Source organism: Kwoniella botswanensis, chromosome 1, assembly GCF_036426115.1.
Source record: "Kwoniella botswanensis chromosome 1, complete sequence".
NCBI lineage: Eukaryota > Fungi > Basidiomycota > Tremellomycetes > Tremellales > Cryptococcaceae > Kwoniella > Kwoniella botswanensis.
In genome coordinates this window covers 17,951,084-17,964,890 of record NC_088599.1, presented here as the reverse complement: position 1 = coordinate 17,964,890, position 13,807 = coordinate 17,951,084, and the positions used below count along the sequence as shown (strand labels likewise).

General features: G+C 44.7%; 5 protein-coding genes across 5 annotated transcripts; 3 read left to right on the top strand and 2 right to left on the bottom strand.

Moving 5' to 3' along the window:
• Positions 1–836: 836 nt before the first annotated feature.
• On the bottom strand, positions 837–4,080 carry L199_006783 (uncharacterized protein; the record flags this gene model as incomplete). Its single annotated transcript, XM_064892480.1, has 4 exons — positions 837–949; positions 1,023–1,152; positions 1,254–2,679; positions 2,744–4,080. 4 exons carry the CDS (start codon positions 4,078–4,080, stop codon positions 837–839), a joined length of 3,006 nt encoding a protein of 1,001 aa, XP_064748552.1.
• Positions 4,081–5,109: 1,029 nt separating this feature from the next.
• Positions 5,110–6,899, top strand: L199_006782 (uncharacterized protein; the record flags this gene model as incomplete). Its single annotated transcript, XM_064892479.1, has 13 exons — positions 5,110–5,376; positions 5,451–5,465; positions 5,611–5,632; positions 5,715–5,794; positions 5,871–5,881; positions 5,956–5,988; positions 6,063–6,077; positions 6,123–6,149; positions 6,203–6,223; positions 6,376–6,451; positions 6,517–6,696; positions 6,776–6,787; positions 6,891–6,899. 13 exons carry the CDS (start codon positions 5,110–5,112, stop codon positions 6,897–6,899), a joined length of 768 nt encoding a protein of 255 aa, XP_064748551.1.
• Positions 6,900–7,446: 547 nt separating this feature from the next.
• L199_006781 (uncharacterized protein) lies at positions 7,447–8,319 on the bottom strand (the record flags this gene model as incomplete). Its single annotated transcript, XM_064892478.1, has 3 exons — positions 7,447–7,536; positions 7,668–7,822; positions 7,929–8,319. 3 exons carry the CDS (start codon positions 8,317–8,319, stop codon positions 7,447–7,449), a joined length of 636 nt encoding a protein of 211 aa, XP_064748550.1.
• Positions 8,320–8,560: 241 nt separating this feature from the next.
• On the top strand, positions 8,561–9,275 carry L199_006780 (prefoldin, alpha subunit; the record flags this gene model as incomplete). Its single annotated transcript, XM_064892477.1, has 5 exons — positions 8,561–8,703; positions 8,766–8,867; positions 8,933–9,040; positions 9,103–9,157; positions 9,225–9,275. 5 exons carry the CDS (start codon positions 8,561–8,563, stop codon positions 9,273–9,275), a joined length of 459 nt encoding a protein of 152 aa, XP_064748549.1.
• A 1,231-nt stretch (positions 9,276–10,506) lies between these two features.
• Positions 10,507–13,090, top strand: L199_006779 (uncharacterized protein; the record flags this gene model as incomplete). Its single annotated transcript, XM_064892476.1, has 12 exons — positions 10,507–10,556; positions 10,651–11,107; positions 11,188–11,297; positions 11,381–11,483; positions 11,555–11,638; positions 11,691–11,703; positions 11,783–11,960; positions 12,047–12,181; positions 12,276–12,498; positions 12,566–12,595; positions 12,675–12,744; positions 12,822–13,090. 12 exons carry the CDS (start codon positions 10,507–10,509, stop codon positions 13,088–13,090), a joined length of 1,722 nt encoding a protein of 573 aa, XP_064748548.1.
• Between the last annotated feature and the right edge of the window lie 717 nt (positions 13,091–13,807).

Below are 13,807 nucleotides of genomic sequence, written 5' to 3'. Positions count from 1 at the left end.
GGAGTTGAAGATATCAAGTTGAGATCGCCAGGAGTGTACGAGATCTGGTGGGATTGATTGGAATGGAATGAAAAGGATATCTATCGATACACTTATTTGGATGATCGAAAATATCGTGAGATACTTGGCTAACATAAATGAACTGTTTACTCTCACAGGTTCAACGTTGCCAATCACAATGTCCATGGTGTCGATACTTCCAAATACGGCGCAGACAAACAACCTTCATAGATGTTGTCTTATCCTCGCCTTCATGCTATGCTCCCTACCCAGCTTATTCTATATCTCATTCCCGTCTCTCCAATCAATAAATAATGGGGAAAACAAACAACACAAATTCAAGTAAACTGATGAAATAATTTACTTTATACCTTAACCTTGAATGAGATCAATTAGATGAATCAGTATGAGTATGCAATGTCCAAAAAATTATCATTTACAAGAATTGCCAATCCTGTCTTGTCTTGGTGCTTCAATATCGCCTGGTAGTGAGAGTGAGAGGGAATGATCAGTCCCAAGCTGGCTGAATTGCCAAGATCCATACTTGTACTTTTTACACATTGGACTTCAGCATAATCATTAGTGCCCTTCGCTCGATGACAGGTGGGCTCACGTATCATTATACATCATTTGCATGGAATCTGGTACATGACATCACTCCATGTCATATGAAAAACTAAAATTACAAATCGTGAAAAAGGTATATTTCAGACATCATAGGTATGCTTGATATATGAAAAGGAAATGAAAAATTGTATTGATTGTGTTTTACTTTTGCACCCAGGACAAGATGAACTTCATTCATTGGGCTTGTGATGACTATTTAAACTGGTCTTTCATTCGTCTACATCCATATCCACCGAAGACGCAGCACGCGCCGCTTCATTATCTGAAGTCGAGGGTACAGTGGTAGTGGTGGTTTCTTTAGGTAATTTGGTAGTATCAACAGCTGATCATATTTCAACTCAGGTATCAGCCTCTTTCCCATCCCAGCAACGACAAGAAAGAGAGATACGACTCACCTTCAGACCTACATGCAGGACAACTATTTCTACCTTTACTCAACCACTGATCGACACATTCCTTGTGATAGCCATGTCTGCAGTTTAGGATCCGACATTCGTCCTCTGGTTCGTACTCGCTCAAACAGACCTAAGATAAGTGCAGGGATTGATTAGCCATTGAAATTCCCAGTTGCCCAATGGAAATGGACAAATCGGTAGCTGGACATGACAATGAGAATGATCACTCACCAAACACCTATCACCACAAATATCCAACAACTTCCCATCCTTCCTCAAATCATCCATCTCAGATCCCCTGACAATCTTCAGCCCGCTCTTCTCGATTTCATCTTTATTGACTGTAGGTGGCTTAGCAGGTCCCATAAGTTCACTTATAAGATTCATCTCTTCGTCTGTTAATGGTCCGCCAGTAATGAGGTTGGGTATCGATAGGATCGGGTGATTCTGGGGGTAATTACCTCCTATCACATAGACCAGATATGTGTTCAATGGTCCGAGATGGGTGGGATTCCTTCTTGATGCGGTACGTAGGGGATGAAGACGATCCATGAACCGTTCTCTCAATGTCCTTCTTTCACCAGCAGTAGAAGACGGGGAAGTGGTTGGGGCTGAGGATGGAAGGGGGGTAGAAGCTCTGATAGGTGATTGGGTCAGATCCGGTATGCCAGCTACTACACTCGATTCCGAATCTGGTTCCATCTCAGAGTCTGCAATGTCTGAATTATCAGCGGGAGGCGGTACTTGACCGTCAACAAATGGGAAATTTGGATGTTGCACTAGGTCGTCCGTCGTCATATTCGGATCATGTCTTATACTCCTGACTCCAATGAATATACAGGGTACGATCGGCGGATCATCATTACCATTTGCAGTGCCACCCTGCTCTGTGCCATCCTGATTGGGTGTCGTAGAAGAAGGGAAAGGAGGGAATACATGAGCTCTGAAGAAGTTCAGTCGTCTGGGTTGACCGTTCGTTCCTCCCGTCACTTGTGGGGTTGCTCTCGTTGGATCACCAGGTAGATTCTGGCCGAGTTGTCGATGGAAAGTAGGAATAGTTGGATTGAGGGTCGTAGTGTGACTTGGACCGGCGATAGGTGGATCATCTAGTGCGGCTGAGATCTCGTGAGTGGGAGTCGCTGGTAATGGCGTAGGCACGGTTGACGGAGCAGTAACGAAACTCTCTTCGTCTCCCACTTCTCGCTTTTCCTCTTCCCTTATTTCCGTTTCATCCCGTACCGGCTGTTGATCTACTCTTTCGCCAAGGGACGTTTCTAGAGGTAACGGTCCAGCAAACTCTCTGACCGCCCCTACCAGATCACCTTGTACACTTTCCAGAAACCTTTGGAAGTCTGTCGAAATGATCTCTGGGGTGTTTTCGGAGCCCCCTTCCGTGCCAGTTTCCTCGGTGGTAAGATTGGAAGTAGTTGTAGGGGTTGTAGGGGAAGTTGACGGAGCGCCCTCTCTCGAACTTTGGAGTGCCGTTCTGAGGTAGTGGCCGAGGGCAGCTTCAACGGATTGAGGTCGATTGGGTCTAGGTCGAAGGCGGTTGACGATCGATTCCAGAGCTGAGGCAGCTGGCGAGCGGGCGGTGGTCGCTGGAAGAGGGGGTGAGGAAGGGGCGAGTAATGTAGTAGCAGTGGCGGCAGCAGCCACACTAAAATCTCATAAATCAGCTGATCTCCAATATACCGGTTCTAGCTGAAGGAAATGACACTCACGTTAATAAGCCACCGATCATTCTAGCCTGAGTATCCAAATTACCACTGTCCCTTTCTCTCTCGTCATTCCTATTCCTTCGAAGAAGAGTATGACTACCTTCTGACGATCTCCTATTTCTCATTCCGGGTCTTCGTCTACCCTCTCCTATACCTGAATTTCCACCGTCTTCGGTATGTACTTCCTCGTCGGTCGGTTCAGGTGCATGGGTCTGAGCCAAACCTTGAATGATCAAAACCGCTCCCGAAGGTGGTCTTCGATTTCTGACGTTTTCCATCCTCTCCCTGGTCTCGTTCAACTGTCTTTCTGTATCGGCTAATTCTTCCCTCGCTTGGGCAAGACGATTAGTCAATTCTTCTATAGTTGCATCATCGGCGTCTGCATTCTCAGCTTGAGCACTAAGAGTTGATGAAGAAGGAACAGCAGACTGCGATTGGGTTTGTGATGATGCCGGATGTCCGGGTGTGGAGAAACCCAATAATGCTGTTAACCTATCTGACATTGTTCTCTGATTATGTCGATGAGGATTCGATGACGATGATAATTGGTCATTGATATCAGGCGTTGAGGTTGATCTTCTCAATCTGTGGAACAGTCTCTCGACCGCAGGAGTAGGGGATGAGTTTGGCCAATCTGGACCTAGGGCATCCCGGATGGTCGATAGTGACCTAAGACGTTCTTCAGATAAGGGATCGGAAGTTTCGGATGATGGCGTGGTAGGTAATGGTATTGATGCTGGTGTCGGTGCTGGAGAAGGTGGAGATGTGGAAAGGCCTAAAGAGGATATAGGTGGGATGATGGTAGATGGCGAAGGTGGTAAGATTGAGATATCCGGTCGATCCGCAGAGACGTGTGAGGCAGGCATAGGTATGGCTTGTATGGATGAGGAAATAGCTTCTGCACTCTCCATCACCTGGTCTTCAGACGGTTCCTTGGCCGCACCCGTGGGATAAGGCGTATCCAGTCTTGATGGCTTTCGCGATTCATCCTCTTCTTCTTCAGTCGGCTGATCAACGGTGATAGTGGTAGGAGTCGAGGGTATGATGGGACTAGACCCTCTAGCTTTCTTCTTCCTTCCATCTTCCCTTCCTCCATTACTAAGTATTGAATCGGAGGTCGCACTCCCCTGTCTGAGCCTCTTCGAGCTGGGAACCGTGTTCGTTGAGTCACGTCGCCCTAGTGTTGAGAGTCTACGGATGGATTTGAGTCGTGATAAGGTCGATGATTGACGACGGTTTGTAGGCGGAGGTGAGGGAGGAGATCGTGAAGTGGAGGCGGAGGCGGAGGAAGATGAGGAAGAGGGGTTGTTATTCTGGATATGCGATTGGGAAGAACCCATCTTGAACTGGATCATAAATCGTCAGCTAGTTATCTAAGACATGAGTGATGAGGAGAGCTCACAAATTCTACAAATGTCCTGCTAATCCTTGAACTGTGATGACTTTTTGAACCAATGAGATAGATTGATAATCAAATGGTTTGTGATTTCCCGATCAAAGGAATCGAGAATACGGCTGAATTGTTGATGGACTGAACTGGTTCTTGGCGACTGCTTCACTGGATATGGATCATCTCTGACCGTATACCCTACCGTTTGAGGATCAGAGTGTGATAAGATACTGTTAACAGTGTTGTTGTGATGGAAAGAAGAGGAAGGAATGCGTTTCATTCGTAAGGTCGTGTGTATGATGTATGGTGGCGATGAGAGGTACAACACCACCTTCGGCGATCTCCGCATCAATCGACCCCGCTTGATGACGTCTTGGAGTCGTCTGGGCTTCAGCTGAGATGGGTGTTATCATAACTGACCTTGTGCTCAGTGACAATGATTGACAAATATGGCACTCCCATCGCCACCTATCTGAGCTCAGCCTTGATGAGAAATTGTTCGATTTTATCTAAAGCTCATATTTCGTACGGTGTGGACGTCATGCTATTTTTCGCGTTCAGCCATGAGTATCGTCGCACCCAAGACCGACTGACTGTATTGAGGACCATAAAGTGAGCTTGAACGGGAACATGCTGATCAATCGTCGGTCAAGAAAGGTGGCCCTTTCTTTCAGTATCGAAAAGCATCCAAAACGACTCGACAATCACCTCTTGAACATAAAAGGCATACCGGGAATACACAATCGAGTGTGTGTATGTATCGAATAGTTATAACGTTGGTCGATTTGATGGATACGGTACAGTACACTACTTACAATGTAGATTATTGTTGGGGGAAACAGTTATATTCTGTCTCTGTCTAACGGTGTGAATACAAAAGAATCTCTTCAATCTCATTCTCATCAAAAGCGATTTACTCCTACCTTACATGACTAATCGTTCGATCTACATATCTCAAGTTATTCGACTTCAGCCAAACATGTCATGTTCTGACACACTTATCAAACGAACGCAAAGATTATCCTTACAGCCCGATACGGCCAAAGGTCCAAGGAGAACCGAAAGTATCAGGAAATACGTCATGTCACCTTCTCCCATCTCTGGTTCAAGTATCGATACGACCTCGGAACTTTCGTCGACGTCTATGGGTCGAAGTGGGGATAAAATCAGATGGAGAGATAGGACGATTTATCGAATTGGCAGGAATGTCACCGCTGGATTTCCAGTAGATCTTGTAGAGCAGGAAGTGAGTGATACCTCTGTTCCAGTCAGGTGCGAGGTGGAGGGGTATCAAGCTGATGTTGGCAAATGATGGTACAGCGTCAAGAAGCTGAAGTGAGTCTGTCATCTCGCGAGTCAAAATACGGCTAAGTTGGAGCTGAAATGGATATACTGTACACCAATTACTACAGCACCATCTACTGAGAATTTGTAGGTCTATTAACCTCTCTTGACATCGCTCTTCTTCTTTTCCTTGTAGATTGGTACTGATGAAAAACATTGTCAGTACTAGGATGTAAGCCACATCTCTTCTCATTCTCCAAAAGGGAAAGGCCTGATACGTTAACTCGGTTAAACCTTCAGATCCATATCATGGACCAGTGCTTGATGTTCTCAAGTCTTCCTCAAGATTGAATTGTGGGAGGATATTGGATATAGGAACGGTAATTTCTGGGAATTACCTTCATATCCATCAAAACCATAGCTAATTGATTCCTCCGATATGCCATCGATCAACAGGGCACAGGGATGTAAGTCAAACATCCGACTTGACTTCTCAGGTATAGAATATCATACTTTGTCGATACTGACGTGTCTTGTATAGATGGGCAATAGATATGGGCGATCTTTTTCCACAGTAGGTTCAATCCGTTTTTTCCATAATGGTGACAAACGGAACAATTTCAAGCTGATATGCACAAAAATCTGCAGTGTAGATGTCATAGGGTAAGTTCAAGGCAATTTCGAATATACCGCTTACATGTTGTTTAGGATAGACGAGGTAAACATCCTGCCTGAGTGGATATCTTCTACATGAGATGTCGGTCGAACTGTACTAATCTTACTATCAGATTGGTGCCGCCGAACTGCGAGTAAGTCTATCAGCAACATTTCCCTTACAGCCATACAATGACTTTGTCTGAAAATCATGTTACGAAAATCAAGGTTCCACATGTAAGTATAAGTATGCAACGCAACCCAAACGAACACCATAATCATAACTCCCTTTCATGTCTTCTCCCAGATCCGACTTGTTAAAACCCTTACCATACCCACCATCAAGTTTCGATATCATCCATATCCGATTCCTTTCAACTCGAGTAAGTTTACACTCAATACGCCCTCTGTTATCGGTCACTGATTGCAGTGATTGGTGATATAATAGGTTCGATCCTATCCTTCTATACTCTCTCAAACCCTCTCCCTCCTCAGCCCAAACGGTCTTCTACTCCTATTCGAGAACTTCACTTTCAGTCCACCTCAAACAGTTCACGATAACACACCGAAAGGTGTTCAAGCATTCTATGATTGTTATAAACGATCACTCTTTTCTTCCGGTATCAAAGTATGTTCGTTAGAGGATGTTGTCGGTACGTTAAGGGGTGGGGGAAATATAAAAGGAGATTTGATTAAAGTTCCTATAGGTCATGGATCAGGTGAGTACAGTCTATTCTGCGGTACACTGGTATTGGGATGTATCAGTAATGAGAATTGCCATTTGAACTAAACTCGGATCTGATCGAATTCGCTGGTTTAAAGGTAGAATGACTCAATTATCGAGAATTCCAGGATAAACTTAAAAGCATGGATCGAATCTACCAGGTATACGATTGTTGAAGGCGGTGCATACACGAATGACGAATTTGAGATTTTGAGTGAGTGATCATCAAAATACTGCAATTTTCATTGTCAACGCATACAGTAACATCTGCTGATGATACTTCTGGAATGTCGATGTGACGGGATTTAGGCTCAGCATTCATAGATGATTTGGAGAAAGAAGAATTGTATACTTGTTATCATTCTCTGTGGGTCAAGAAAAACCGACGAACGTCGGATAGGACTTGAAGGATAGAAGGTACGCAGGTAGGCTATATCGATTTTATAGTAGAGAGTTAGTTCAATTTGCATAAGTACGACGGAAGGCTATCCAGGATGATTGTTGAACAACCTGAAAAACACTTTTGTGGAGATGATACATGTAGAATAAAACTTAATAAATAGATACCATACAACTTCCGTAAGAACCTTTCTATCCTTGTGCTTCTTTTTGTTCGTTATGTGTCTCAAGACGATCCCGTGTTGAGAGTATCTACTATTTCGAAGCGAATTTACCAATTTGATAAGCGCCTTTAGCTGTCAATTTTGCGGCTCCTGCTCCCAATTTACCTAGACCCGACATGACCTGTAAAACCAGAGCTAGTCAGTGACAAGAACGAGAATGATGGCATGGTATGTAGATCATGCCATGATGCCGGATTATGAGTACGATGAACAATGTAGTATATCGCACGCATTCTGCTAAATCGCACCCACCTGATCTTTCCTTTCATTCGTTGCAACGCTTCTCCAACCATCATTGACTCTATCCGCCGCTGCTCCGAATGTATTCTGAGCTCTTTCGGGTATGTATCCTTGGGCCTGCTTCAGGTATGAAGAAGCGCCTGTAGTGGTCGATGCGGTCGCAGGGGCTGTGTGTGATATAGAAGACGAAGTGTCAGTCAAGTATTCTTACTGAGTATCGACTTCACCACCTAAAGCTATATGTTACATCGTTTAGAAGAAGTGAGCACTCACAAGTAGGTACATTCCTCCTTGGTGGTTCGGGCGGTACAGGAGGCATCATCCCGTCCCTCCCTACAGGCGGTAACTTCCTACCTCCAGACCCCGAAGAAGATTGATATTCTGATTGAGCTCTGTATCCCTGTCGTTGTGGATCAGGTTGATAACTGAATGATGAAGAGGATGATGGTGGAGGAGGTGGTGGAGCAGCTCGGCCGCTACCCAAGGAAGATAAGGAGCCGTACTGAACTGGCTCGGCAGATGGTTGAGGTTGAGATTGTCCTGGTCGACTGGAATTGTTATATGCGGGAGGTGGCGAGGTGGGTGGTCTCCCTGCTGGAGGTGTGGGTGCAGCAGGAGGAGGGGTGTAGAACGGATTGGTATATGTGCGTTGAGGGTTTGACATCTTGCCTAGCGATGAGATGGTGTCGTGTGCTCAGATGAAGAGCTGAAAATTAATGGGAGACAGGAGCAAGAGTGTTGTTGTTATAGTAGCAATTGGTCGGGAGGATGTGACGTAGTCGTAGTCAGTTGTGGAAATTTGATTCCGCTCCTGAACCCACTTGTCATTTTCTCGAAAGCATTCAGAGGAATTCAACACTGTTGATTGCAACTCAAGGACCATGAGGTAAGGAGACATCAGCAATATGAGTTCTCTGTTCACAGCCACAGCTCCAACTCAACCAGAGAGGGCGCAAATATACTCTGCGCATCTGCAGAGCACACTATTACCGGAACTCGATGTGACCAGACACGCTTTGATTTCAGTGGAACATGATATTTCCGAATAGTGAGTCTCACTAAACGGAGGGGCACGTTGTTCTGCTGATGCCTGACATCCATGCTCTTCAGCGATAATCTTCTAAATAAACTCGACCAACTCGAAGAGGCTGATGAGAGGGGAATAGAAACGCTAAGTGAACTTGGAGCGGGTGTATGGGTAGAAACTAGAATGTAAGGTCCCCTTCAAAGCAGTTGTAGGTCCGTAGCAGTTGACAATGGTGGCCTCACATTCGCAGATCCGATACCAAGACTGTCACCCTCGACTTAGGTCTAGATTTACATATGGATATGTCATTGGCTGAAGCAAGGGAATATGTAATCAAGAAGATAGATGTGTTGAAGAAGTCAGTGAGGATTGTATAGGCTTGGTGTATGTGCACGAGCTCACTCACTTTGCTCGGAGTAGAAAGCGAGATAGTCTCAGTAAGAAAGAAGAATTCTTGGTATGGCAAGTTGGGCAGGTCAGTCTAACGACTCTACTACGCCGAAATTGGGACCAAACGAAACTGATCTTATCAGAACATACAGTTCCACGGAGCACTCTCTCAGTCTGGTGAAAATCGGATATTGGGAATATAAATCCGTTTACGCATACCGACGGTTTTAGGGATTATATACTCGTATGGTACGTATGCAATTTTCCGAGATACTTTCGTCTGTATGCTTGTCTCCTCGATTTATCATTCTGACCGATTCATTCTATTCGTGACCTCAGATTTTCCAGCAGCAATGCGGCTACTTCGAACAACCATCTTCCGAGTGCCATCTCTGGTCGAAGTTGAACGATAACGGATCACACGCAATTGGGCGACATCGGTTTCACGACCTCACCGTTCTGAATACGCACGATGCACTTCTCAACAGGATCAATACAGATTGACCGTCAGCTCCTCGGGTTTCGACTTGGTCTTTTTTTTTGGGTCGGATATCTACATCCAAGATGAGGAGTGATGAGAGGGGAATCCTATGTCGGGCTGTACCGAATTCGAGCATGTAGTGCACTTTCAGTCGGAGTTCCTGTCAGACCTATGAGATCTGGTCACCTTATTTATACTTTTGTACGTACTCTTGCCAAGCCACAAGCCAACACAGCACGTTGCAAGGGTGTAGATCTATATTTTAAGTTATCTACTTACCGATACGAGAAGGGGTAACGTGAGTTATGCATCTTGAACAATGTGGGAATAATGCACTCATATTAGACATGAAGCACTGCCTGGACTTTTGGGGTTTGATTGATTGTGTACTGTAGATCTGGGATGATCAATCAGGCACATATGTTGTACTAACAAATCATGGACGTTCAACCCAGTTCACACTGAACAGCTTCCCGAGTAATACTACTGATGCCATTCCGATGGCAAGTTAATGGTAGATATACGACATACACCCATACCGCCGGTGTCACGGTGATACAGCCCTGGAGATGACGACTTGTGTGAGGCATTGACCTCTTAGCACGTTTATCCCTGACTTGATCAGACTGTAAAACCAACTATCCATCCTTAGGGCGATGGTGAAACGCTACTTGGTACAACGTGTATCTTACATGTGGTAGTAAGCAACATGCGATGCGATGCGATGCTGTCGTCACTCCATGTCCGAGATCCCTTGGAGATCTCAAGCGAAAGTGATGAGTAAGACCAAGAAGTATTTTCCGCTGGGAGTTTCTCTGAAGGGAAGGTACTTATACATATATATATAAGACGAACTACTGACTTCCGAGAGAAGGATTGCCATCAACTTCTGATTCCAGATCCGCTCCTTTCACACACCCTTGCTTTCCCATACAGCTCATTGACCAGCCAAGATGACCATTGTCAAACCAGCTCATTTCGTTGTAGTCCCCCTAGCTATGTGGTAAGTCATCATCACATCATCCAACTGATCAACGATTGTATCATCTGCAAAGGTTACTGTACTGATTGAATGCTTGGTGGATACTTGCTTGTAGGGGACATCTTCGACCCTTGTTACAGCTATCCCTTAACCTGCTATTTCTCCACCCTCATCTCCACCTGACAATTCTGGTTACTCCATCTACCGCGCTAAGGGTCGAATCAGAGTTGAAATCAACTTCTTTCGCTCATATCTATACCAAATCTCCCTCTGGATCTGGCATTTCAAGTCCAATCTCTGAGACTGGAGCTGGAAAAGCCACTCACCATACGACTTTAGCAGAACAACAACAAGAGGATAAAGCGATAGTAGATAGATTACAAGTTATAACCTGTATCTCACCCGAATTCCATCTTCCAGATGAATGGACTCCTGAAACGATGGCTCAAGAAGGTAGGGATTACGCTAGGACTTTGCCTAGTTTCATCAAAGCTCTTATGAGTAGAGGACATAGGCTTGATGGCACGATCAACAAGTTTGAGGATATTCCTCTCAGTTTCATGATTTACGATGTGAGTCAAACCTTGAAACATACTCAGTCATGATACTGTACTAACTCAGGAGGTTGAACACTGTGTTCTGATTATTATAGTGCTTCCAAACTTTCATTCCGAACGTGATGAATGGTATCACCTCCGAAATTGAAAGACCATCGATACCTTTGATAGGATTTATTCCTAGTAATGCAGCAGCCACTTACCAGTAAGTCAACTACAATTTCATTTTTCTGTTAACATCTGGGGAGGAAATCGGTCCTGCTGAAACCTCGCTTATCGAACATATAGTACTTTGGCGATAGAAGAGAAGGGAGGATCTTTCGCTAAGATGCGAAGACTTGTAGATGAAGATATTGTCAGAGGCAGGGATGTTCTGGAAGCTTATGCCGAAGTAAGTGTTCCCTTTTCGACAGGTATTTTGGTCAACTTTATAATTGCTGATCGTACCGATTCCCATGGTAGCATGGCTTTAAGACTGAAGGAATAGTGAAGACAATCCCCGGTTTACCTCCCAAGTTTGACTCTAAGTTAACTTCTTTTGACATTGTCAATGTTACAGCCCATCCATTTTGCTAATCCACTCTCCCCGATATCATAGATGAGTGGTGTAAGTCTTTCCCAGCTATGAGTCTACACTGGAAGTGTGATTCCTCTCATGACCTGTTGTTATCGATGTCACTGTATCCGTAGGGCCAAACTTCGATACCATCCCTATGCCTCCTCAGGCATTCATGTCGATCATACCATCCTACAAAGCAGTCAACGACAGTGCCACAAAGGGTTTGATTTGTCCTACCAGCGCGGATTTGGAACTAGAAGCTGTCGAGGCTTTGGAGAAAGAATTGAATAAACGCATCTACATGGTTGGGCCAGTAGATGATAACAGTCATATATGGGATAAGAAGTGAAGGGAGCCTTGAGTGATCTCCCATTCTTGGTTTTTGTTATCGGTAGTCCTCGATTCCCCGATGCTGTTTGGGCTGGAGAACTTCCCGAGCGAAAAGCTAAGAATGAAGATGATGAGAGAGTTTTCACATTCTTGGATAAGATGGGTAAGAAGTATGGACCAAACAGTGTTATCTATGTTAGGTGAGTCGGTAAAAGTCATATGAAAAGGAATCATTCCGAATGTATGAGCTGATAAACTTTTCAATCCTGGTGTGCTGACAATTTGTGTATACAGTTTAGGATCACTCTTCTTCCCTGTACTTCGACCTGAACTCATTAAATATATCCTTGAATCACTTAAAGAATCTGGATTTCCATTTGTTTTCGCCCACGCTTCAGGAATTGTTCAGGTGCCTCAGGAATTGCTGGATGAGTTGAAAGATGATGAGAATTGTTGTGCGGTGAAGTGTGCCCCTCAATGGGATGTCGTCAATCATGATGCTACCGGGTATTTCTTGGTGAGTCCGTGATATACTATCGTAAGATAAAGCAAGTAGCATATTCATTAAACGTTGTCGATTGTAGTCTCACTGTGGATCAAACAGTACTGCCGAAGTAAGTCAATGTACGGTGCAGTATCGTACCACTCGAATAGTCTGCACTGTAGTGGCTGATCATGACATTATGCTTGCAGGCAATGTTAGCAGAACTTCCAATGGTATGTATGCCATTCGCAGCTGATCAAGGAGAATTTACTTCCATGTGTAAGTCACCAACGTCTGATGGTATAGACAGGACCCATGTTAGTGCAGAAACTCGTTTTGCTGATGTTATAATGTAGTATCTGAGATATACAAAGTGGCAATCGACCTTAAACAAGTCAAAACCTTCTCCAAACCCGAATTCAACAAGCTCTATGATGGAACGGTCATCGTAGGTACGGAAGAAGCTATCAGAGCTGAACTGAAAGAGACTTGGGACAAGATACGAGGTCTTGAAGGTAGAGATATGAGACAGAGAATGAAAGAGCTCAAAGCGACTGTTAAGAAGAGCTGGGAGAGTGGGAAATCAAAGAAAGATATGTTGGCGCTGGGTACTTGCTTTGAATGATTGTCTCACTCTTTAGTTGATGCATGTGTAGACACTTATTAGCAAGGCCTAGAGAGCGAGTCTCGCAACCTCTGCTATCATCTCATGCCGGCTCATACCACTCGGCCTGGGCGCGGCATGTGATAGTATCTAAGCTGAGATCAAATCTCTCTGCCAAAGCTACCATCTTGACTGGATCATCATCATCTGGATGAGCAGGCGTAAGTAAGGAAAGGCCTGGGATGGCTTTGACGTACGATACTGAATACTCCGGACCCAGAAAGGAGAGGTGTTGCAGGCTATATGACCCATTAGATGCTCGAGAATGACCAAGGTAGAATTGATGAATTAGTCTGTCTGGGATGTAAGTAGATAAACAGCCGGAAAATGGATTGATCGGTGAAAATGTTCCCTTATTGACACACGCTTGCCACACTCCTGAGCTGGGTTAACAGTACGAGGTATGAACAGACTTGCTTGGGCCTCGGGATGGTTAACCGATCCAATCTGGATGGAATCGACTTTCCAAAGATTGAATTGTCGGTCATCAGCAAAAGTGTGTCGAAGTCTTTCTAAATCTTGATTGCTCGTGTTGATACCTGGTTGATCGGAATCACCTTCGGACTCGAAATCAATTGTGACCTGAGCATGTGAGCCATTTGAGGTGACAGTGTCGGGAAGGATCATGCATTTCGCAAGCACACAAAGGTGAAGGTGCAACCCAGATCACTCCAAGGG